This window comes from Pan paniscus, chromosome 19 (genome assembly GCF_029289425.2).
Source record: "Pan paniscus chromosome 19, NHGRI_mPanPan1-v2.0_pri, whole genome shotgun sequence".
Classification (NCBI taxonomy): Eukaryota; Metazoa; Chordata; class Mammalia; order Primates; family Hominidae; genus Pan; species Pan paniscus.
The window spans coordinates 54,131,386-54,156,590 of record NC_073268.2 but is presented as its reverse complement, the minus strand read 5'-3'; the positions used below and the strand labels follow the sequence as shown (position 1 = coordinate 54,156,590).

The 25,205-nt window shown below is 52.4% G+C and overlaps 1 protein-coding gene and 1 non-coding gene across 2 annotated transcripts in view; one reads left to right on the top strand and one right to left on the bottom strand.

The window, feature by feature from the left end:
• Nucleotides 1–16,285, top strand: part of LOC117978536 (uncharacterized) — a 37,097-nt gene extending 20,812 nt beyond the window's left edge. Inside the window, exons 5-7 of the mRNA XM_063599230.1 lie at nt 1,817–1,942; nt 8,046–8,183; nt 13,451–16,285. Coding sequence (XP_063455300.1) covers nt 1,817–1,942; nt 8,046–8,183; nt 13,451–13,456 — 270 coding nt within the window. The 3' untranslated portion in view covers nt 13,457–16,285. The remainder of the gene's footprint in view (nt 1–1,816; nt 1,943–8,045; nt 8,184–13,450) is intronic.
• A 5,686-nt stretch (nt 16,286–21,971) lies between these two features.
• LOC117978162 (small nucleolar RNA U3) lies at nt 21,972–22,187 on the bottom strand. The gene has a single exon (XR_004669127.3). It is a non-coding gene; the product is annotated as a small nucleolar RNA U3 (small nucleolar RNA).
• Between the last annotated feature and the right edge of the window lie 3,018 nt (nt 22,188–25,205).

The window sequence follows — 25,205 nt, the reverse complement described above, 5'->3', positions numbered from 1 at the left end:
CCTGCCCTCATGGAGGGGAGGGAGACAATAAGCAAAGAAATAAATGCATGATGTAATGTCAGCCAGGGAGCGATGCTGCAAAGCAGGGTGGGCGTGGGGAGTGACGCAGGCCGGGGTTGGGGAGGCATCGTTGTAGTGGTCAGGAAGACTGCTCCGAGAGGCAGACTGAGGGAAGGAGGATGGACATCTAGATGTCTGAGGGAAGGGCCATTTGGGCAGAGGAAAGAGCACAGGGCTCAGTATGTGTGGGGGGGAGGTTGGAGGGGGCTCCGTGTGCGAATGGGGAAGGGAGGCAGGCTGCGAGTGGACAGGGCTATATGTAGACTTCATTCTAACTGTGACGCAAAGGCCTTGCAGGGTTTGGGAGGGGGACATGATCTCATTTGGTCTTCCCAATAACTCCCTGCCAGAAAGAGACAGAGCCCCAAATTGCAGTGAGGAAGCTGAGGCTTAGAGGACACCCCTGCACATGTCTGGGGTGTCATATCATCATCGGAGGAGCTGGGACTCAAACCCAGCTCTGGAACCTGCTCTGTCCCCAGCTCCATGATAACATTGTGTGAGGTGCTGGGTGCAGCTCCCAACTCCTCCCTGCTCAACCATGCTCTGTTAGCCTGTGGTCTACAGAGTGGCTTCCTCCAGGGATGTCTTGCCTTTTTTTTTTTTTTTTTTTTTTTGAGACAGGGTGTTGCTCCATTGCCCAGGCTGAAGTGCAGTGGTGGGATGATAACTCACTGCAGCCTCAACTTCCTGGGCTTAACTGATCCTCCCACCTCAGCCTCTCAAGTAGCTGAGATTACAGGTGCACACAAATACGCCTGGCTAATTAAAAAACAACAAACAAACAAACAAAAATATGTTTTTTTTTGTAGAGATGGGGTCTCACTGGGTTACCCAGGCTGATCTGAAACTCTTGCCCTCAGGTGATCCTCCCGTCTCAGACTCTCCAAGTGCTAGGATTGAGCCACCACGCCCATCTGGGATGCCTTGTCTTTTATACCTTTACTCCACAAATATGTGCTTAGGCATTGCTTGCTGTGGCCAGAACCTTGCAGGGGTGAGGGACACAGGTAAATGAGAGCTGGTCCCAGCCCTCCCTCAGAAAGCTGCTGGACCACAGGGTGACAAAACTGAAGCTGTCTGTCACATCCGGGAGCAGGTGCTATGAGGATAAGCAGCCAGAGAAGACCCCTAACTTGATCTGTGGCCATCAAAGAAGGCACCCAAGGCAGGATGCCTCCCTGAATCCTAAAGCCAATTAGCAGTCAGCCAGGACAGCTGCTAGAGGGGGTCTAAGGGGGAGTGGAGAGGATGTTCCAGGCAGAGGGAATAGCAGACAGGAAGGCTCAGAGGTGAGTGTGAGCAGGCAGTCTCAGGGACCCCAGACAGTTGGTGAGGCTGCAGTGCTCAGGGGAGGTGTGCCAACAGGTAAGCTGGCAGGGCCGGGTCCCTGGGGGCTGGCTTGTCCTTTCTGCCATTGTCTGAGAGAGTGGGTGGCTGGTATCTGGTGGCCCAGATGAAGATAATGGCGATGCAATTGTGTTCTTCTTTCTGCTCGGTGCCTCTCAGTTAAGGACATTTGCAAAAATTAATAACAGCATATGCTTTTATGTCCTCCACTTAAATTTCCTTTGGATTAAAGAAAGTAATGGAGGGAAAAGAAGAAAAGCAGGAAGGAGCGAGAGAGGGAGGGGAGAAAAAGACAAAAGAAGGAAAATAATTTGGGGGAAAAAAATTTGTCCTTTTCTGGGCTAAGATAGCCCCAACCTTTGCATTTTCTCACCCACTGAGTCACCAGCCTCCTGCCCTCTTTCAGGACTGTACATCTTGGCCTCTTACCTACTGTGTCTGCGTCAGCCTCCCTCACAGCCTGATGGCCCCTGCGGCAGCCCCAACCCAGTTTCAGGGGCTAAGAAAACTACAGTTGCATGAACGAGTGGAGGTGAGTGGGAGGCAGAAGCGGCGGGGAGAACCAGTCTGTTCCGAGATCTCTGGACCAACCAGGGGATCCTGATGGTCAGCCTTGTCTAGAGCCCCTTCCAGCGTGCAGGCCAGTCCTCCTGGCATTCTTCTAATTACACCGAGCTGTGAGTTATGTGTGCCGAGTATGTGCTGGATTTTGTACCAAGTGCTTTCCATTCATCAGTTCAGGGTAGTGATGCAGGTAGCTCCAGGCTCAGAGAGGAACAGTGACTTCTCCCAGGTCACACAGCTGGAAAGTGGCTGAGTCTGGATTCAAACCCAGACTTCCTTGTTGCTAGGACCTGTATTTTCAACCACTGCCTATGCCTCTATAACGAGCCAGCTTATGGCTGTGTTCACGCAAAGAGAAAAGCATCCAAATGGGAAGGCTGGAGAATTCAAGCAATTTTCCCGCGTGTCAGACAGTCCTGTTTCCCTCTCCCTTCAAAAAAAGTCCTGGATTATCTCTCTCTCTCTCTCTTTCTTTTTCCTTTTCCTTTTTGTTTTTTTTTCTTTGTTTTTTCTTTATTTATTTCTTTTTTTTTTTTTTGAAACAGGGTATTACTCTGTTACTCAGGCTGGAGTGCAGTGGTGTGATCACAGCCCACTGCAGCCTTGATGTACCTGTGTCCCTGGCCTCAGGTGATCCTCCCACCTCAGCCTCCCAAGTAGCTGTGACTATCCCGAGAAGCTGAGACTACAGGTGTGCACATGCCATCACGCCTCACTAATTATTTTACTTTTTGTAAAGACAGGTTTTTTTCGCCATGTTACTCAGACTGGTCTTGAACTCCTGGGCTTGAGTGATCCATCGGCTCCCAAAGTGTTGGGATTACAGGCGTGAGCCACTGCACCTGGCCTGACATCTCAGTCTTGATTTGCACTTTTTGCCCAAAATAATCGAGTGTAAGGCAGGCCAGAAGTGGTCAGGGGGCAGGGACAGTCCCCAGCAGGGTGGCAAGTCTTTCTGCAACATTTTTGGAATACAAGCAGAAAGTGATTTGCTATTCCACACAAAACATGATTGGGAGGGCACTGGATGAATACAACTAAGATCTAAGCATTACTTCAACAAATATATACACAGAGCTAAATCAGTATCAGGAAGTAGTGGAGAAGCACTCAGAATAGGCACAGATCTCCACAGCTGTTAAGAGTCTTGTTACTTTTTTTTTTTTTTTTTGAGATGGATTCTTGCTCTGTCGCCCAGGCTGGAGTGCAGTGGCGCGATCTCAGCTCACTGCAACCTCCGCCTCCCGGGTTTAAGTGATTCTCCTGCCTCAGCCTCCCAAGTAGTTTGCCTTAAGGAGTGTAGACACAAAGCAAGGGAAGCGTCCCCAGAGAGATCCCGGCCCACAGGGTCAGTGCCTCATCCCCACATAACATAAAAACAGCCTGGGACAGGCGCCCATCACCATGCCTGGCTAATTTTTGTATTTTTTAGTAGAGACGGGGTTTCACCAAATTGGCCAGGCTGGTCTCGAACTCCTGACCTGGTGATCCACCTGCCTCGGCCTCCCAAAGTGCTGGGATTACAGGCGTGAGCCACCGCGCCCGGCCACATTCTTTTTTTTTTTGAGACGGAGTCTCGTTCTGTCACCCAGGCTGGAGTGCAGTCGCATGATATCAGCTCACTGCAATCTCGGGCTCCCGGGTTCAAGCAATTCTCCTGCCTCAGCCTCCCAAGTAGCTGGGATTACAGGTGCACACCACCACGCCCAGCTAATTTTTGTATTTTTTAAGTAGAGACGGGGTTTCACCATGTTGGTCAGTCTGGACTCGAACTCCTGACCTTGTGATCCGCCCACCTCTGCCTCCGAAAGTGCTGGGATTACAGGCGTGAGCCACTGTGCTCGGTCAGCTGTTTATTGATTTTGAGTATGTTATTGATTTTGTGAATGGAGAAGGGATCATCGGGTAGGGTTCTTTGATCTGGAGCAAAAGATATGGATTCTGATTAACCAAAGGGGAAAAAAGAGGGGGGTGGATTTAGTGGAAAGAACTGGAGTAGTTCAGAGAACCAAAGGCAAGCCAGCACGGTCGCTCACGCCTATAATCCCAAAGACTTGGGAGGCTGAGGTGGGAGGATCGCTTGAGCCCAGGAGTTTGAGGCTGCAGTGAGCCATGATCACGCCGCTGCACTCCAGCCTGGGTAAGAGAACAAGACTGTCTCAAAACAAATAAACAAAACAAAACAAAGGCCAGGCTTGGACAGGCCACCACCCAAGGTAGCTCCAGGATCTCAGAAATGAGAATTAACAGGCAAGTTTTTTGTTTGTTTGTTTGTTTTTGAGACGGAGTCTCGCTCTATCGCCCAGGCTGGAGTGCAGTGGCGCGATCTTGGCTCACTGCAAACTCCGCCTCCCGGGTTCATGCCATTCTCCTGCCTTAGCCTCCCGAGTAGCTGGGACTACAGGCGCCTGCCACCACACCCGGCTAATTTTTTGTATTTTTATAGAGACGGGGTTTCACTGTGTTAGCCAGGATGGTCTCGATCTGACCTCGTGATCCACCTGCCTCGGCCTCCCAAAGTTCTGGGATTACAGGCGTGAGCCACCGCGCCCGGCCTGTTTGTTTTTTGAGGTGGATTCTCGCTCTGTCACCCAGGCTGGAGTACAGTGGCGTCATCTCGGTGCACTGCAACCTCTGCCTCCCACGTTCAACGGATTCTCCTGCCTCAGCCTCCCAAGTAGCTGGGACTACAGGCATGTACCACCATGCCCTGCTAATTTTTGTATTTTTAGTAGAGACAGGGTTTCACCATGTTGGCCAGGCTAGTCTTGAACTCCTGATCTCATGTGATCCGCCTGCCTCGGCCTCCCAAAGTGCTAGGATTACAGGCATGAGCTACTGTGCCCGACCAGCAGGCAAGTTTTTGAAGGCAACACTGCTGTGGGTGGTCCGCAGGGTGGACAGACGCTGGGCAGTTAATTCAACAGAGGACCTCTCCAGGTGGCTAGGGTGTTGGCTGACAGCATGCAAATCCCCAGAGCTCTCACCTGCAGCTGGCATGTGAAACCCCACTGAACATGAAGCAGTTTTGTTCTTTAAATCCTACCTTTGGATCTGAGAATCAAATATAGGTTGAGATACCTGGCCTACCAGTAACCTTTAGTCTAGACTATGGAATTTCCCTTCTAGAAACTTACCCTGCAGTTAAATTTGCGCAAGAACATATATGAGAAACAGAATGCAGGGTATAATGTACGTCATCTGCTGGGGACTGGTTAAATATAGGAAGGCTTTAAGAATGAGGTTGGGTACAGGGGCTCACGCCTGTAATCCCAGCACTTTGGGAGACCGAGGTGGGTGGATCACCTGAGGTCAGAAGTTCGAGACCAGCCTGGCCAATATGGCGAAACCCCATCTCTACTAAAAATACAAAAATCAGGGGCCGGGAGTGGTGGCTCACGCCTGTAATCCCAGCACTTTGGGAGGCCAAGGTGGGTGGATCACTTGAGGTCAGGAGTTTGAGACCAGCCTGGCCAACATGGTGAAACCCCATCTCCACTAAAAATACAAAAAAGTAGCTGGGCATGGCGGCACATGCCTGTAATCCCAGCTACTCGGGAGGCTGAGGCAGGAGAATCGCTGAACCTGGGAGGTAGAGGTTGCAGTGAGCCAAGATCACACCACTGCACTCCAGCCTAGGCAACAGAGTGAGACTCCGTCTGAGAAAAAAAAAAAAATTTGGGCCAGGTGCAGTGGGTCACCTGAGGTCAGGAGTTCAAGACCAGCCTGGTCAACATGGTGAAACCGCATCTCTCCTAAAAATACAAACATTATCTGGGCATGGTGGTGCATGCCTGTAGTCCCAGCTACTCGGGAGGCTGAGGCAGGACAATCATTTGAACCTGGAACGCGGAGGTTGCAGTGAGCTGAGATTGTGCCACTGCACTGCAGCCTGGGCAACAGAGCAAGACTCTGACTCAAAAAAAAAAAAAAGAGCCTGGGCGTGGTGGCTGACGCCTGTAATCCTAGCACTTTGGGAGGCCGAGGCGGGTGGATCACCTGAGGTCAAGAGTTCAAGACCAGCCTGGCCAATATGGTGAAACCCAGTCTCTACTAAAAATACAAAAGAATTAGCTGGGCATGGTGGTGCATGCCTGTAATGCCAGCTTCTCGGGAGCCTGAGGCAGGAGAATTGCTTGAACCTGGGAGGCGTAGGTTGCAGTGAGCCGAGATCGTGCCACTGCACTCCAGCCTGAGCGGCAGAGACTCCGTCTCAAAACAAACAAACAAACAAACAGAATAAGGCAGTTCTCTTTTGGTGGGTGTGCAACAATCTCCAACAGTTACACCGTTAATGATATAAGCATGAGGTAGTGTGTGGAGGGAGTTACTGTTTGCATGTGTGGGGGTGAAGGAAATACATACAATAAGATTATGTCAGAATCTCTGTTACACTGTAACAGTGATTGCCATTAGGGAGGGGATCTGCAGATCAGGAGAAACAGTAGGAGGGAGACTTGTTGCATATGTCCTTATGCACTGATTGAACTTTTTTTCTGTGCATGTATTTTTTTTTTTTCTTTTTCTTCGAGATGGAGTATTGCTCTGTCACCCAGGCTGGAGTGCAGTGATGCGATGTGAGCTCACTGCAAACTCCGCCTCCGGGGTTCAAGCAATTCTCCTGCCTTAGCCTCCTGAGTAGCTGAGATTACAGGCATGTGCCACCACGTCTGGCTAATTTTTGTACTCTTTTTTTTTTTTTTGTAGAGATGGGGTTTCCCTATGTTGCCCAGGCTGGTCAAATGCTACTCTTTTGAGCAGACTTCTTTGTATTACAGTTTGGAGTGGTTATGTTTTAACTCTCAAGCCAAGCTGAAAGTTTTAAGCGTGTGAAACTTGTCTGTAAATTTTCTGAAGAAGCAAGCACCGTGCCCTTCTGAGGCAGGTGAGGAGCTACGGCTTTCTCAGAACACACTAAGAGTCTCTTGTAGAAAGGTGCTATGCACATTTCCAAAGAAGGGGCGCTCTGAGAGAGGACAGCAGAGAATAGTGGATAGATGTTGGTCCCTGGCTCTGACTGACATGTGAAAATCTCAGCCTATCAGCTGGGCCACCAGCTATTGCCCCTCTCTGCACCTCAGTTTACTTTGCTCATCTGTTAAACAGTGATAAGTGTGCCTGTCCTACCCTGTTGCAACGATCTGTCAAGAAACAAGCCAAGACCGGGTGCCGTGGCTCATGCCTGTAATCTTAGCACTTTGGGAGGCTGAGGCTGGCAGATCACTTGAGGCCAGGAGTTCAAGACCAGCCTGGCCAACATGGTAAAACTGTGTCTCTACTAAAAATACAAAAGTTAGCCGGGCATGGTGGCCTGCACCTGTAATTCCAGCTACTCTGGAGGCTGAGGCAGGAGAATCACTTGAACCTGGGAGGTGGAGGTTGCAGTGAGCCGAGATCTCACCACTGCACTCCAGCCTGGGTGACAGAAAACAAAAAAGACCTGAAGCCAAGGTTGTGTCTGTTTACTAAAACAATGCATGTGAAATGTTTAGTCCATGTAGTTACCATTTCTTTTTCTTTGGGTGGGGGGGGGGTGTTGTTTGCTTTTTGTTGTTGTGTTTTTGTGTTTTGTTTGTTTGATTTGTTTTTGAGACAAGGTCTCGCTACTGGACCCAAGCGATTCTCCCACCTCAGTCTCCCGTGCTGGGATCCTCAGTGCTGGGATTACAGGTGTGAACCACCAGGCTCAGCTTATGATAACTATTTCAAGTCAGAATTTGACAATCTGAAGAAAACTTTTTTTTTTTTTTGAGACGGAGTCTTGCTCTGTTGTCCAGGCTGGAGTGCAGTGGCGTGATCTTGGCTTACTGCAACCTCTGCCTCCCGTGTTCATGGGATTCTCCTGCCTCAGCCTCCCGAGTAGCTGGGACTACAGGTGTGCACCACCACGCCTGGCTAATTTTTGTATTTTTAGTAGAGACGGGGTTTCGCCATGTTGGCCAGGCTGGTCTCAAACTCCTGACCTCAAGTGATCCATCCACCTCGGTAGGCCTCCCAAAGTGCTGGGATTGGGATTACAGGCATGAGCCACTGTGCCCAGCCAAAAACATTTTTTTTTTCTTTTGAGACAGAGTCTCACCCTGTCACCCAGGCTAGAGTGCAATGGTGTGATCTCAGCTCACTGCAACTTCTGCCTCCCAGGTTCAAGTGATTCTCCTGCTTCAGCCTCCCGAGTAGCTGGGATTACAGGCATGCACCACCACGCCCAGGTAATTTGTTGTGTCTTTAGTAGAGACAGGTTTTCATAATGTTGGCCAGGCTGGTCTCAAACTCCTGACCTTGTGATCCAGCCACCTCGGCCCCCCAAAGTGCTGGGATTATAGGCGTAAGCCACGGCGACCAGCCTGAAAACGTTTTTTAAATGGCCCATTTTGTTTGGAATCTTCACCACTTTGGGAAAAAACCTAAAGATTAATGGAACAGAAATGTGCCATAAGATCAGAGACTAGATATTGAGTGGATGCTATCTTTTTTTTTTTTTTTGAGACAGAGTCTTGCTCTGTTGCCCAGGCTGGAGTGCAGTGGCACGATCTCAGCTCACTGCAACCTCTGCCTCCCAGGTTCAAGCAATTCTCTGCCTCAGCCTCCTGAGTAGCTGGGATTACAGGTGCCCGCCACCACGCCCGGCTAATTTTTTGGTATTTTTAGTAGAGACGGGGTTTCACCATCTTGGCCAGGATGGTCTCAAACTCCTGACCTTGTGATCCACCCTCCTCGGCCTCCCAAAGTGCTGGGATTATAGGCGTGAGCCACCGCGCCCAGCCACGGATTTTTCTCTCTCATTTCCCGTCTGTGCCCAGCCTTCCAGCCAGCCCACTACCGCCAAATCGCCCCAAGTACCTTCTAGCCCAGCGGAGGAGAGAGCCTGCTCTTTCTTTTTTCTTTTCTTTTCTTTTCTTTTTTTTTTTTTTGAGGCGGAGTCTCGCTCTGTCACCCAGGCTAGAGTGCAATGGCGCTATCTCGGCTCACTGCAAGCTCCGCCTCCCAGGTTTACGCCATTCTCCTGCCTCAGCCTCCCGAGTAGCTGGGACTACAGGCGCCCACCACCGCGCCCGGCTAATTTTTTTTGTATTTCTAGTAGAGACTGGGTTTCACCGTGTTAGCCAGGATGGTGTCGATCTCCTGACCTCGTGATCCACCCGCCTCAGCCTCCCAAAGTGCTGGGATTACAGGCGTGAGCCACCGCGCCCAGCCGAGCCTGCTCTTTCAAACTGGCCAGAGGCAGAGCCTGTCCTGGCTGGGACTGGGCAGAGGAACTAACTGGAACCTCTCACACTCGGCATGTCCACCCAGGACAGGCCTTGTGGGGCTGGGACTGGAGGCGGTGCAGCTGTGGGTCAAGATCATGGCAGACATGACTGCAGCGCTGCCCCGCTGTGCTTCGGGGGTGGCTGGCCTGCCTCACGGCCCAGGAGGAGCAAATTGGGCCCTATGTTTCAGTTTCTCCACCAGTCATCCCTGGGGCAGCTTGCTGCTTTACTGATGTTTTAAGATGAAAGATTTCAGATAAAGATGTGTTCAAGGCCGGGCGCGGTGGCTCACGCCTGTAATTCCAGCACTTTGGGAGGCCGAGGCGGGCGGATCACGAGGTCAGGAGATCGAGACCATCCTCGCTAAACCCCATCTCTACTAAAAAACAAAAAAAAATTAGCCAGACGTGGTGGCGGGCGCCTGTAGTCCCAGCTACTCCAGAGGCTGAGGCGGGAGAATGGCATGAACCCAGGAGGTGGAGGTTGCAGTGAGCCAAAATCGCACCACTGCACTCCAGCCTGGGCGACAGAGCAAGACTCTGTCTCTAAAAAAAAAAAAAAAAAAAAAAGATGTGTTCAAGGTTCCCACCCTCTGGTCTGTATGAGGCATAGGGCAAAACAGGATTCCCCCTACTCCATTCCAGTCAAGGGGTCCAAACCACTTCTAAACACACCTCCAGGCATTTGCACACAGAGTGTCCTCCAGCTAGAGGGAATTTTTCTTGAAATCCTCATGCCCCAGTGGGGAAACTGAGGCCCCGAGTGCAGCCGCGACCTGCCCAGAGCCACAACAGCAAGAAAGGTCAGAGAGCTGGGGCCACATTTGAGCTCATACATGTAAAACGTTGCCTAATGCCCTCCTGATTGGTTATTATCACATAACAATAGCAATAATAATTATTCCAATTATGATATTACTATTGTTCCAGAGCTCATCATTCCAAATCCATTTCTACTTTGCCATGTTGCTACCTGGGCTGTGCCCCCCAGGAGGCCCTCCCTCCCTGCCTCATCCTCTCTGCCTGGCCAAACCTTAGCTACCTTTCCCAGCTCTATAGCCAGCCTGCCTGGACTTACACCCCAGCCCACCTCTCTGGGCCTCTGCGTCCTGGCCTGCCAAATGTGGGCGATAGTGCACTCCTTGCAAGGGAGCTGAGAGGCCTGGGACCCTGGGGGCTGTGTGGGTGCTGCCAACAGAGCCACCCTAGGCCCACCTGGCTGGGCTAGGGGCTGCGGGGAGAACACAGAACAGTCCCAGCTCCCAACCAGAAAGAAGACAGTTTAGGACCCCGAGGGAGGGCACCTGTTCAGGTGGCTGGTGGAGCTAATAGCTGGGAAAGCCTGGGGCCCTGTGAGCCGGGTGAGGCAGGGTAGGGGCACAGGATGGCCACTGGGAGGTAGATAGCCCCTCAGCCTCCTGAGCCACAGGCTAGGGATCTTTTTGTTCACATTTGGGCTAAATGAGATCCAACCACCAGTCCAAAGCACTTGATGACTTGATGGTACACATGCACACACACACACACACACACACACACACACACACACACACACACACACACACACACACACACACCCCTCAGCCTCCTGAGCCACAGGCTAGGGATCTTTTTGTTCACATTTGGGCTAAATGAGATCCAACCACCAGTCCAAAGCACTTGATGACTTGATGGTACACATGCGCGCGCACACACACACACACACACACACACACACACACACACATATACACACACACCTCAGCCTCCTGAGCCACAGGCTAGGGATCTTTTTGTTCACATTTGGGCTAAATGAGATCCAACCACCAGTCCAAAGCACTTGATGACTTGATGGTACACATGCACACACACACACACACACACACACACACATATACACACACACACACATATACACACACACCTCAGCCTCCTGAGCCACAGGCTAGGGATCTTTTTGTTCACATTTGGGCTAAATGAGATCCAACCACCAGTCCAAAGCACTTGATGCCTTGATGGGACACATGCACACACACACACACACACACACACACACACCCCTACCTCTCCTGGGTTGTAAATTGAAATCTGGTTAAACAATTTGGTTGCAATACATTTGCAAGCTTGGGTTCACCCACAGCCTGAGTTCCTTCAGGTCTATGGTTCTCCTGAACAAGAGGGTGGTGTCTGTCACCCCAGCTGCCCAGATCTGCTGCTCCATCTGTCCTATCCCTGCCTGTGGTTGAGTTTCTCCACCAGTCATCCCTGGGGCGGCTTCCTTCCTTATTGATGTTTTAAGATGAAAGATTTAAGATAAAGATGTGTTCAAGTTTCCCACCCTGTGGTCTGTATGAGGCGTAGGGCAAAATGGGATTCCCCCTACTCCATCACAGTCAAGGGGTCCAAATCACTTCTCCCTTTTTTTTTTTTTTTTTGAGACAGAGTCTCGCTCTGTCACCCAGGCTGGAGTGCAATGGCGCGATCTCGGTTCACTGCAGCCTCCGCCTCCTGGGTTCAAGCGATTATCTCATCTAAGCCTTCCGAGTAGCTGGGATTACAGGCACCTGCCACAACGCCTAGCTAATTTTTGTATTTTTAGTAGAGACAGGGTTTCACCATGTTGGCCTGGCTGGTCTCAAACTCCTGACCTTGGGTGATCTGCCCACCTCGGCCTCCCAAAGTACTGGGATTACAGGTGTGAGCAACCGCGCCCAGCCCCAAACCACTTCTAAATACACCTCCGGGCATTTGCACACGGTATTTCCTCCAACTGGAAGGAATTTTTCTTGAACTCCTACTCATGCCTCAAGGCCCAGGTAAAATGGCGCATCCTGTGAGAGCTGCATCAGACCCCATCACGCAGTCAGGGCCTTCTTGGATCCCTCAGCCCCTCTCATAGCCTTCTTGTAACTTGCTACTCAAAATGACTTGCATATGAGACACTAAAAAGGCAGGGAGGCAGGAGTGGGCCCTGAAGGTCCAGTCTAGCTGGGACTCAGCAAACAGAGCATCACTTTCCAGGTCTTAGGTCCTCATTGCGATGCTTTCTTCTTGAAACCCACTTCTGTTGGTTCTGAACTGGGATTGCAGCCCACCAGGTGTTCTGACCCTGAACCCAGGCTCCGGTGGCCAACCCATTGCTCTAAGATGCATCCAGCCCTCAGGGTCACACAGCCAGAAAGAGAGCTAGTTCTCCCCATGAGAACAGAGGCTCTCGACAGGTGGAGCAATGGTCCCCAAATCTGAGACAAAGCTGCTCACGTGCCGTCAGAGGACCTTGTTCCCAGTGACTCAGCCACTTGTGTTGCCAGCTGTGGGACATGTGTGTCCATGTGCTCATGACGCGGAGGTGGGTGTGCAGGCAGATGTGTGTCTCCTGCCCTGTCTGGCTTTCCGAAGCCTCCCAGAGGCTTCCGAGAGGCAGCCTCTGAGCCCCATGACTCCCTAGTGCCACGTGCTAACCAGCCCAGGGTTTACTGAACTTTGGCCGTGGTGCCTGGGGAGGAGCACTGCTTCAAGCAGTGGAGTGACGGTGACCCACAGCTGGGCAGGCGAGAAGCCTGGAGACAGGGATCCCAGTGGCTCCACCTCTGGGGCACCGGGTACCCAGGCAGAAGGCCCTGACTCCCTGTTGGCCCCGAGGAGGGGCCTGCGTACAGGTGGCCCCACTCCTCTGGGTGAGGGGACAGAAAGGGTGTGGTGGGTTTGAAAATGATTTCAAACCCAAACGACCACAACTTTGAATTTTATGGTATTTGACGTTCATCTTTAGATACTTGGAAAGTTATCTAGAGCAGATAGAACGTTATCTGGAGCAGTTCTTTGATCATATAGTAGAGTCAGGGAGTGGAGAACAGGAGATAAGGGAAAGGGAGCCAGGGACCCAGGGATTCTAGGGCTTTCCAACCTGGGAACTGGAGAATTCTCAAACCTGGGAAACGTGCATGTGCCAGCCCCTACCTAGTCTGTGTGTGGCACATACTAGGTGCTCAGTAAATGGCAAATCTTGTCCCTTCTCCCACCTGGCCCAAATGTCCTGCTTTACAGCAGAGGACAGTGAGGCTTGGGTGCAGCCCCTCCTGCTGAGCCAGCCCCTGCCTGAGGCCAAGCGGTGCTGTCTCTGTCATCTCACAGCCCAGCATCCCAGCTGTCACTCCCTCTCCCAGCCTGGCCCTTTTCCCTAGCCTGGCTGGGCTCTTGCTCATGGCCCTCACCAGAAATAATGCCTTTTCCCTTTTCTCTGTCTAGTCTTGACCTTAGCCATCCTTCAAGGCCCAGGTGGAGCCTCAAAGCATTTGAGAATCCCCCAGACTGGGGCTACCCTCTGGGGCCTCTCCAGACCTCATCTCCACTCTGCTTCCCAAGGCCTGTGGGAACTTCAGAGCTTGCAGGAGGAACGGAATCTGAGTCCAGATGGCCCCGGAACCGGGAGGGCTGGATCCAGTGCAGCCAGCTCTGCTGCATGAGCCTCCCAGAGCCAGAGGAGGGAGGGGGCACTGGGATTGTGGGCCTGAGTTGGTGAGAGGAGAGGCTGCTGGAGCCATTCACTTCAGTGGGCAGTGCCAGGGTGTGAGAGCATCTCCATTGTGTCTGAGTGTGCATTCCTGGGATGCTTGTGTGTGTGTGTCTGTGTGTGTCTCCCACTGTGTGGAGTGACTGTTATGTGTGAGTCTCTCACTGAGCAATCATGAGTATCTTTGTCTCTTTGTGTGACCCCCTACATCCACCTACCCAGGGGAACAAGGGGCTAGGCTGACCCCTGGGCTGTCAGAAAAGCCCCAAGGACCAAGTCAGGCCTAATGCTGGCAGCAGCCAGTCCTGCCCAGCGAGTTTTTCTGGCCTGGTGGCAGCAGCAGCAGCAGCAGCAAAGGTAACAGTGTCAGCCCAGAGAGGAAAAACAAGGCTGGGGTGGGGGCAGGAGCCCTAGGACACCCCCTCCACCACCCCAACCAGGGCTTGTGGACGTGTGGACCCACGTGGGTGCTAACTGCCTGCTGGGCGATCTCCATCAGGCATGGCCCCTCTCTGGCCTCAGTTTGCCCATCTGTGAAAAGGAGGGGTGGAACAACCTGTTCGGCAGCAGACAGGAACCAGAGTCAAGCTGAGCTTGGGAGGGGCAGGACACTGGTGCAGACAGACTCCTGCTGGGTCTTTGGAGCTCAGGGAGGGTGGGTGGAGGACAGACCAGGTCTGTCAGGGCACAGAGGTCGGTGGGCACCAGCTCTAAGTTCCTCGCTGTGTGACCTTGGGGAAGTTGCTGCACCTCTCCAGGCTTCAGTTTCCTTACCTGCAAGCTGGGCTTCTGGGGATCAGGCAGGTCTCCTCACTTCCCCCCTGTCCTTGCCTGCAGCCAGTCCCTTCCTCCTAAAATTGCACCCCCCCTCCACCACTTCCCGGCTTCATTTTCTCCAAAGCCTTGGTCATTGTGTAAGATTTTATACAATTTCCTAATCACTTATTGTCTGTCACCCAGTAGCACATGGGCACTTGAGGGACAGAGAGCTTTGCCCTATTTTGTTGCTGGCTGAATCCCCAGGCCCTGGGACAGGGCCGGCACACAGCAGGGGTTCAGTGACCAGATGGGCAGGGCAAACACATGTGCATTGACTCCAGGGTACCTCTGGCTAGAAAGGAGGCAAATATGTCACTTGGAGACAAACTGTCATTTATGGCAGAAGAGTCCACAGTAGCTTGGATAGGAGTGTGGGGCAAAAGTTAGGCAGCCCAGACACTGCACGCCAGCCTTGGCCCCTGGCCCGCTGCCCGCCAGCTCAGACATGCTCCCTGGAGGAGGAGGGGGACAGCCCTTTGTAAACTCATAAAGGGCAGCTAGCTATGGCCACAGTTGCTCTAGGAGGCAGCATGAGGCCCATAAACCCCACCTCTGACAGCTTTATAGGGCTTGGTGTGAGTATGCCAGAGATGCCATGCATAGTGCCATCAGAGTTCCCAAGTACCAACCAGCAAGGGTGGAAGAGCTCTTACACACCAATCTGCCAGGCTGTCATTTTCCGAGGTGGCCATCAGGTCACCCGGCTTCCCAGCATCTGGATTCCCTGACTCCCTGTGCTGCTGCCTCTTCTCTAAGAGTGTTGGATTCATGGGCAGGGGGTGGGGGGCAGCCTTCCAGGCCAGGAGGGGCTCCCTAATTCCTCCCCAGCTTGGTGTGCGGTCCTTGGGGCCTTAATATAATTATGATAACTGGCACTTATCATGTGCCAGTCATCATAAAAAACATGTTACATAGCTGTCCATTTTATAAATGAGGAAACTGAGGCTCAGAGGGGTAACTTGCCCAGGATTATACAGCGAGCAGCTAGCAGGTGTCAGAGCTGACTGTCGCTCAAAATACCATGCTCTTAGCCACATGCCCCATTTGAGTCTCAGCTTCCAACTCTGACCCCTGCTTGGTGGTTGTCCAAGGACCACTGAGAGGCCCCATGACAGATGATGGACAGAATGGGAGCAGGACCCAGGAGCCTGGGCCCAGGCAGGAAGAAGCCAAGGGTCAAGGGCTCCACCTGCTGGTGCTGTGTACAACCCACAGCCAGCCAAGCCCAGGAAGCGCCTGACAGTTTTGACCTGGGCACACTTGGCCAGTATGCCTTGGACAAAGGGTTGGGGGGCACAGGCCAGGATTTCTCTGAGGGTCGCTTCCAGATCCCTTCCCAGGAAACACCGGTGCTGGCTCGCCTGCTCAAGAACTGCTCCCTAAGACTGTCCATCTTCCCTCCTGGTCAGAAAACACGTTGTTATCCAAACACACCCCTCGCTTCCCCGCCTCTAGATCTCTACTCACGCTGTTTCCTGTGCCTGGCATATCATCTACTCTCCTTGTGCACCAAACGCCTACTCATGCTTTAGAGCCCAACTCAGATGTCACTTCCTCCCTGGTGCCTTCACTATGTGGAATGTATCCGCTGTCATTGAATTTCATTTATTCATTTGCTCATCATAGAGACCCCTGGGCCAGGCTGTGACCATTTCCCCTTCACATGCCTCTGGTTTGTCTCCTGTTTCAGTCCTGCCTTGTGGTTTTCACACAGCTGATGCTCAATAAATGCGTGCTGAGCAAACTCACAAGGCTGGGGTGTTCAGGTCTGATCATGTGCGTGTGCGCAGGTGGCTGCACTTACAGAGAGACGCCTGAAGAGGGCAGCACACTGGGGCGCTAACTTGGAGAGTGAGGCCGCGTGATTTGTTAGAGGAGGAAGCCGGAGGGCAGAGGGAGGGCGGAGGGAGGGCCAGCCCCTCCCCCTCAACTCGGGCTCCAGACGTAGTTTGAGTCCCCTGTGCCCCCACTTTGCTGGGTGACCTTGGGCTTTGGGGTTGGTTCCAGGAGCCACTCAGCCAGGCCAGCCCGCCTGGCGGACGCCATTCCCAGGAGATGACCAGGCCCTGGACAGCCGACACTTGGAAGACTGCCACGTCCTGCCTCCGCAGGAGCCGCAGCTCCCCGGGGCTGCAGGGAAGTGGGGGCTGGGCTGGGGGGTGGGGGGTGAGCCCGCGGGGACTCCAGGCTCCAGGTGCCCACACCATCCCGGGGGTGGGCAGTCAGGGCCAAGAACGCACAGTAACCCCCCAGCACGCACAAGCGCACACACGCACATGCTGACAGCACTCGCATTTTTAAGATGGGGAAATAGAGGCTCAGAGGGGGCATGCGCGTTCCTGCCCCTCAGGATCACCAGCCTGCCCCCAGGAGAAAAGGGAAGGGAACAAGGCTGATGGCTGGTTCCACCAACTGGGCGCCCGGGCTCAGGGGGAATGCGGGGGGCTGTGACCCCTGAGACGTTGGATCTGCCTCCCTGATATGGTTTGGATGTTTGTCCTCTCCAAATCTCTCATTGAAACGTGACTCCCAGTGTTAGAAGTGGGGCCTGGTGGGGGGTGTTTGGGTCATGGGACAGACCCTCATCAGTGGCTCTTTGCAGTAATGAATGAGGTCTGGTTGTTGAAAAGAGCCTGGCACCTCCCTCCCCGACTTGCCCCCGTCTCGCCATGTGATGCGCCGGATCCCCTTCCCCGTTTACCATGCGTAAAAGGTTCCTGAGGCCTCACCAGAGGCACATGCCGGTGCCATGCTTCCTACACAGCCTGTAGAACACCAAGTCAAATAAACGCCTTTTCTTTATAAATTACCCAGCCTCACATGTTCCTTTATCACAACACTAAATGGACGAACACACCCCTAGAGCCGCCTTCCTGACCATAGGCTCCTATGCCTTGCGGGTGCCTCCAGGCTCAGGGGAGCTCGCCACCCTGCAGGGCTAGCAGCAGACGTGCTGATCCCACACAGTGAACAGCTTGAGCTTGTTTCAAAACAGGCGGGCTGAACACATGGGAGTCACAGGGACCCGGCAGAGCCTGGAAGGCATCAGGTGGGTGGGAATGCTTTTCCCCCAGCAGGAGCCCTCATGGGCTCCTGGCCCAGCCTGTCTGAGTCTGCCTTTGTCTGCTTCTTTGGGACCCCCTGACTCCAAGCCCCATCAGGCTTGCATCTCCACACCCAGCCCCAGTGTTAGCTATCGACCCAGGCCTGTATTTCTTTGTCCTTTATTTGTATTTTTATTTTTATTTTTTGAGACAGAGTCTTACTCCATCACCCAGGCTGGAGTGCAGTGGCACAATCTCGGCTCACTGCAGCCTCTGCCTCCCGGGTTCAAATGATTCTCATGTCTCAACCTCCCGAGTAGCTGAGATTACAGGCGTGCGCCACCATGCCTGGCTGATTTTTGTATTTTTAGTAGAGACGGGGTTTCAGCATGTTGGCCAGGCTGGTCTCAAACTCCTGACCTCAAGTGATCCACCCGCCTTGGCCTCCCGAACTGCTGGGATTACAGGCGTGAGCCACCACACCTGGCCTTCATCCTTTAGGAGATCGTGAGAGGCCACTCTGCCCTCCTCTGGGGCCACCCCTTCCTTCATCCCTTCCTCCCGGCTGGCCTCTTTACCACCCCAGTGCTAGCTCCGCTGGTGGCAGTAAGAGCTGGCATGGTAAGCGCCTCCTCCGTTCCGGGCTCTGTGCCCACAGCAGCCCTGAGAGCTGGTACTGCTGGTGGTCCCCCCGCACACCTCCATGCCTGGGCCCAGCCATTTCTCTGTGTCCCCTCATCAGCCCCTACCTGTACAGTCCCAGAGGCCATCATCTCCCTCCTGACTCCCCACGGGCCTCCCTGCCACCACGCTCTCCCCCAGCAGCTCTTTCTCCTCACAGCACTCAGAGTCATCTGCTAAAAATGGAGTCCAATTACATCTCTCCCCTGCTCAAGACCCTCCACGGCTCCCTATTGCTCTGAGAGAAAACCCGACCTCCTTTCAGGCCCTCTGTGATCACTGGATGTGGGTGGAACTCCAGCCCCTGCCCTTCGCTCACTCTGCTCCAGCCACGTCACCTCCTCCGGGCTCCTACATGCCCCAATCACATTCCCACCTCAGGGTCTTTGCAAATGCTATTCCCTCTGCCTAGAAGCCTCTCCTCCCAGGTCCTCCTCATTCCTGGGCACCTGGGAAGCCTCCACCTCCTAGTTCAGATCTTTGCTGCAATGCCACCTCCTCAGAGAGCCCTTTCCTGACCACCTTGGTTCATTCTGTATTAACATGTTTTCTTGTTCACTCACAAAGACTGAAACCCACGACAGCAGCAACTTTGTTTTTTTTCCCATTTGGTTTCCCCAGCCCCTAGAGCATCCTGGCACATGGCACCTAATCAGTAAATATTCCTTGAATTAATGCATCTAGATTCTACCAAGGCCTAAGAGTAGGAAGGACAGAGACTAACTAGGAGCCTGACCCTGTCTACCCCCACCCCCATTCCTGCTGCTACTTTCCAGCCTGGATTCCTCAATCACTCCAGGGTGGCCCTTTAGGATTGGATTCTGTGCTGCCCAGAGGCTGCCACACCACAGCTGAGGGCCGCCCTAATACAATGCCAGATGTTCCCCAGCACGGCCACCCTGCCTCCATGCCAGGGACTATTCTAATTGCTTTAAATATACCAACTTGTTTCGTCCATGCAATAGCCTATTTTACATGTGAAGAAACAGGCACAGAGAAGGTAAGTGACTTGCCCAAGCTCACACAGCCAGGAAGTGGCAGAACTAGCATTCGAGCCCAGGCAGCCTGGCCTCAGGGTGCATCTTCCCAACTATATCACATAGAGTGGGACCCTGTGCGGAGCACATCCTGGACACCCGCCCTGGGCGTTTCAGCACTCTCCTGCCCTCAGTCTCTTGCCACATCACCACCCTGGACATCGCCCTCTCCTGATGAAGAACCTATGATGGCTCCTATACTCGTAGAAGCCTGGACTTCAGCCTGGCATTGAGGCCTTGCACAGCTGGCCTGATCCTGCTTTCCCAACACACCCCACTGCTCTGGGCTGCACCCTGGGGTGCCCAGACCACCGCCTGTGTCCGGAAGGCCTCTGCCCGGACTGCTCCCTCTGCAGGGATGCCATTCCTCCACCCTCACTCCGTGAGCCCGTCCCGGGCCCCAAGGCTCAGCTCAAATGCTGCCCACCCCCCGCCCACCCTCCTCTGCACACACCCCCAAGGGCCAGAGCTCACTTCACAGACACAGAGAACTCCCCTGGGGAGCTCTCGCTCTCCCGGATCAGGAAGGCTCCCAGATGGTTCCACTTCATCAGAATCTCTTCCGCCAGCTGCCGGGAAATCCTGCCCGAGTACCACCTGTGGAGAGAGGGAGCCGGTGAAGGCAGTGTGAGACCAGGCTCTCAGCCAGCCTCCCACCCCGTGCCAGGTGTTCAAGGTCTGAGACAAGGGAGATGTGATTGCACCCATTTTACAGATGGGAAAACTGAGGCACAGAGAGGTGAAGCAATACACCCACAATCACACAGCAGAGGCAGGCAGGAGCTGGAACACAATCCCAGCATTTTAGCTCCTGAGGCCAGCCTCTCCTACCATGCCAGCAAACACACACCCTTATGGAAACAGAAAAGTCACACTCCAGTGAGCCACACCCCAGCCAACCTCAGTCTAACTTTCCCTTTGAGATGGTAGATTCTTTAAAGTCAAAAAATAAATCAGGCTCGGTGGTGCATGACCGTAGTTCAGCTACTCGGGAGGCTGAGATGGGAGGATCACTTGAGGCCAAGACTTTGAGACCAGCCTGGGGAATAGAGAACCTCCCACCCCCATTCCTTAAAAAAATACTTTTGGCCGGGCGCGGTGGCTCCCGCCTGTAATCCCAGCACTTTAGGAGGCCGAGGCAGGAGGATCACGAGGTCAGGAGATCAAGACCATCCTGGCTAACACGGTGAAACCCCGTCTCTACTAAAAATACAAAAAAATTAGCCGAGCGTGGCGGCATGCACCTGTAGTCCCAGCTGCTGGGGAGGCTGAGGCAGGAGAATGGCATGAACCCAGGAGGCGGTGCTTGCAGTGAGCCGAGATCGCACCACTGTCCTCCAGCCTGGGTGACAGAGCAAGACTCCGTCTCAAAAACAAACAAACAAACAAACAAACAAACACTTTTTTAAAAAAAATAGAGTCTTGTTCTGCCGTCCAGGTTGGAGTGCGGTGGCATGATCTCAGCTCACTGCAACCTCCGCCTCCTGGGTTCAAGTGATTCTCCTGTCTCAGCCTCCCGAGTAGCTGGGACTACAGGTGTGTGCCACCGCCCTGGCTAATATACATATATATATATTTGTATTTTTAGTAGAGACAGGGTTTCACCATGTTAGCCAGGATGGTTTTGATCTCCTGACCTCGTGATCCGCCCACCTCAGCCTCCCAAAGTACTGGGATTACAGGCGTGAGCCACCGCGCCCGACTGAGAACTGTAAGAAATAAATTTGTGTTATTTATTTATTTAAGCCACAAAGTCTGTGTATTTTGTTATGGAGCCCAAGAAAAGACAAGCAGCTTCTTCTGAAACTAAACACTCTTTCGGTATGATCAGAACTCGTGCCTCTTGGTGTCTACCCAAATGAGTTGAAAATGTCCACACAAAAACCTGCACACCTGTTTATAGCAGCTTTATCCATAATTGCCAAAACTTGGAACTAACATGTTCCTGAATAGAGCCGGCGGCTGTGGCTTGTGTCTGTAGTCCCTGCTACTTGGGCAGCTGAGGCAGTCACTTGAGATACTTGGGCAGCTGAGGCAGTCAGTCAGTCACTTGAGATCAGCAGTTTGAGACCAGTCTGGGCAACAGAGTGAGACCCCATCTCTATAAAAAGTACTTTTAGGGCCGGGTGCGGGTGGCTCACGCCTGTAATCCCAGAACTTCGGGAGGCCGAGGCGGGCGGATCACCGAGATCAGGAGTTGGAGACCAGCCTGGCTAACACGGTGACACCCCGTTTCTGCCAAAAAAAAAAAAAAAAAGCCTGGAGTGGCGTGTGCGCCTTTAAACCCCGGCTACTCGGGAGGGCTTAGGCAGGAGACTCGCTTGAGCCCGGGAGGCAGATGTTGCTAGGAGCCGAGATGGCGCCACTGCACTCCAGCCTGCGCGCCAGACAGGACAAGAGACCCGGAGACCCCGTCTGGAGGTGGGAGTGGCGGGCGGGAATCGGCAACAAAAGAGGCAGCGAGAATGGGAGATAAACGCAAAAAAGAGAATAGGAGGTGCCACACAGCACCCCCCGACGCCAAGCCTAAAATTAAAAACCCACCCGGACGAAACACGACGGCCATCACCGCTGAAACAGAAAGCAAAAGCCTTCCTCCCTACATGCGACGCACGAACTGAACAGCCCGGAGAGCTCGCACACTACCGCTATCATTGAACCATCAAGAAGGAAAAACCACTCAGACCGCGTTCTCTCCCTCTTACTCTCCCAAGCGGAGAGAAGAACGATCATCAATGGCTGACGGCCGTTGCAGCTAAGCAACACCATAAAGCCGGCTTCACGCTCAGGAGAAAACGCTATGTCTCTTCCTCGTGGCTTTCGGTGCTCTACACGTTCAGAGAAACTTCTCTAGTAACGAACTATAGAAATGATCCTGAAAGTATAGTCTTAACGCCCTCTTCGCGGCCTCTGCTAGGTCTACAGCTGCCGCAAACTTTTAACTCATGGCGAGATACTTTCGCTAGTTCCGATGCCATTAGGAAACAAATAGGAAAACAGTTTGGCAATAACAGCTTTTCGAATATTATCACTTGACACATTTTAACGTTTTAGGTGGAAAGGTAATTTTAAAAATTGTTTTAAGAAGTTTAAAAGCAGGCATGCTTAATTAGCATAATACTGAATGACAGCCAATCACAAACTGAATTTTTAAAACCGGAAGTGTTTGCTCCTGGTGTGGTGCGCCCGCCTGTCATCCGGGAATCCCAGCGTTTTGCGAGCCCACGCCCAGGCCCAGGCCCAGGAGGGAGGATCCTTTGTTCTATGAGTTCGACACCAGCCCAGGCAATATAGCGGAATCCCGTCTCTACCAAGGGGGGGTGGGGGGGGTGGGGGGGGTGGGGGGGAATCAACAATGAGCTGGGCGTGATGGCACCGTCTGTAGTCCCAGCTACTCGGGAGGCTGAAGCGGGATGATCGTTTGAGTCAGGGAAGCTGGCTGAGTTCAAAGCTGCAGTGAGCTTTGATCAATTACCCCCACTGCACCCCAGCCTGGGAGACAGAGTGAGATCTTGACTCTTAAAAACAATTTTTTTTTTTAGGGGGGATGGTATAAAATAGATACAAAATTTACCATTTTAACCATTTTTCACATATACAATTCAGTGGCATTAAGTACATTCGTGTAGCCATTGGCATGTAATCATCACCATTATTTATCTCCAGAACTTTTTCGACATCCCAAACTGAAACTCTACCCATAAAACAAACTTCCCTTTCCTCCCTCCGCCCAGACCCTTTTAACCACTATTCTACTTTCCGTCTCTATGAATTTGATTCTTGTAGGTATCTCTATAAGTGGAAACATGCAATATTGTCCTTTTGTATCTGGCTTATTTCACTTAGAATGGCGTTTTCAAGGTTCATTCACGTTGTAACATGTTGCAGAATTTCACTCCTTTTTCAGGCTGGAGTGCAATGATGCATGATGTGACAGCTCACTGCAGCCTTGACCCCCCGGGCTCAGGTGATCCTCCCACGTCAGCCTCCTGAGTAGCTGGGATTGTAGGCACATGCCATCACGCTCCGCTAATTTTTTGTATTTTTTGTAGGGAGGGGGTTTCACCACATTGCCCAGGATGGTCTTGAACTCCTGGGCTCAAGGGATCCACCCGCCTCGGCCGCTCAAAGTGGTGGGACTACAGGCGTGAGCCACCACGCCCAGCGGTTTTCTTAATTACATTTTTGGATTGTTCCTTGCTAGTGCATAAAAACACAACTGGACCGGGCACGGTGGCTCACGCCTGTCATCCTAGCACTTTGGGAGGCCGAGGCGGGTGGATCACGAGGTCAGGAGATCAAGACCATCCTGGCCAACATGGTGAAACCTCGTCTCTACTAAAAATACAAAAACTGGCCGGGCGTGGTGGCCTGCGCCTGTAATCCCAGCTACTGGGGAGGCTGAGGCAGGAGAATGGCTTGAACCCGGGAGGCAGAGGCTGCAGTGAGCCAAGATCACGCCATTGCACTCCAGCCTGGGCGATAAGAGCATAACTCCTCAAAAAAACAAACAGGAAACCACACAACTGGTTTTTGTGAGTTGATCTTGTGTGATCTGAAACTTTGCTGCATTTGCTTATTAGCTCTAGTAATTATTGTGCGTGTATTCTTTGGGATTTTCCGTATTTAAAGCGATGGTTTTATTTCTTATTTCTCAATTTGGTGCCTTTTCTTACCTAAAGGCTCTGGCTACAACTTCTAGCAAAATGTTGACTAGGCCAGGCGCGGTGGCTCACATCTGTAATTCCAGCATTTTGGGAGGCCGAGGCAGGCAGATAACAAGGTCAGGAGCTCAAGAGCATCCTGGCCAACATGGTGAAACCCTGTCTCTACTAAGAATACAAAAATTAGCCAGGCGTGGCAGTGCGCACCTGTAGTCCCAGCTACTGGGGAGGCTGAGGCAGGAGAATTGCTTGAACCCGGGAGGCAGAGGCTGCAGTGAGCCGAGATCACGCCACTGCATTCCAGCCTGGGCGACAGAGCAAGACTCCTTCTCGAAAACACAACAAAACAAACAAAACAAAAAAACAACATTGAGTAGCAGTGGTAAAGGTGAACCTCTGTGTCTTGTTCCTGAACTTAGGGGGAAAGCTTTTAGTCTTTCACCGCTAAGTATGATGGTAACTGTGGTTTTTTCACAAATACCTTTTATAATGTTGAGGCAAATCCCCTCGTTTCATAGTTTTCTCTATGTTTTAATGATGAAATGTTAGAATTTCTTAGATGCTTTTTCTGTGTCAGCTGGAATGACTGTTTTTTTCCCTTTGTTCTACTAATGCGGTACATTACGTTAACGGATTTTCTTATGTTGAACCACCCCCTGCATTCCTGGGATGAATCCCTCCCATCCCCTCAGCTGCAGCACCTGATTAAAGCCTTCCTCCTTGGCAATAATCGTTGTCTCAGTGATTGGCTTTCTGTGAGGTGAGCAGCAGGCCCTAGATGGAACCCCTGGTGTTTGAGTAACACCAGGATGGCCAGTAGCCTCCAGACGCCGGAGGAGTCAAGGAAGGATCCCCCTTCGAGGCTTCAACAGTTTGATTCCTGACTTTGAGCCTCCAGAACTGCGAGAGAATAATTTCTGTTTTGACAGAGTTTCACTTCATCACCCAGGCTGGAGTGCAGTGGCACGATCTGGGCTCACTGCAACCTCTGCCTCCTGGGTTCAAGTCACTCTCATGCCTCAGCCTCCTGAGTAGCTGGGATTACAGGCATGCGCCACCGCGCCTGGCTAATTTTTGTATTTTTAGTAGAGACAGGGTTTCACCATGTTGGCCAGACTGGTCTTGAACTCCTGAGCTCAAGTGATCTGCCTGCCTTGGCCTCCCAAAGTTCTGGGATTATAGGTGCAAGCCACCATGCCCGGCCTACATTTCTGTGTTTTTTTTTTTTTTTTTTTGAGATGGAAT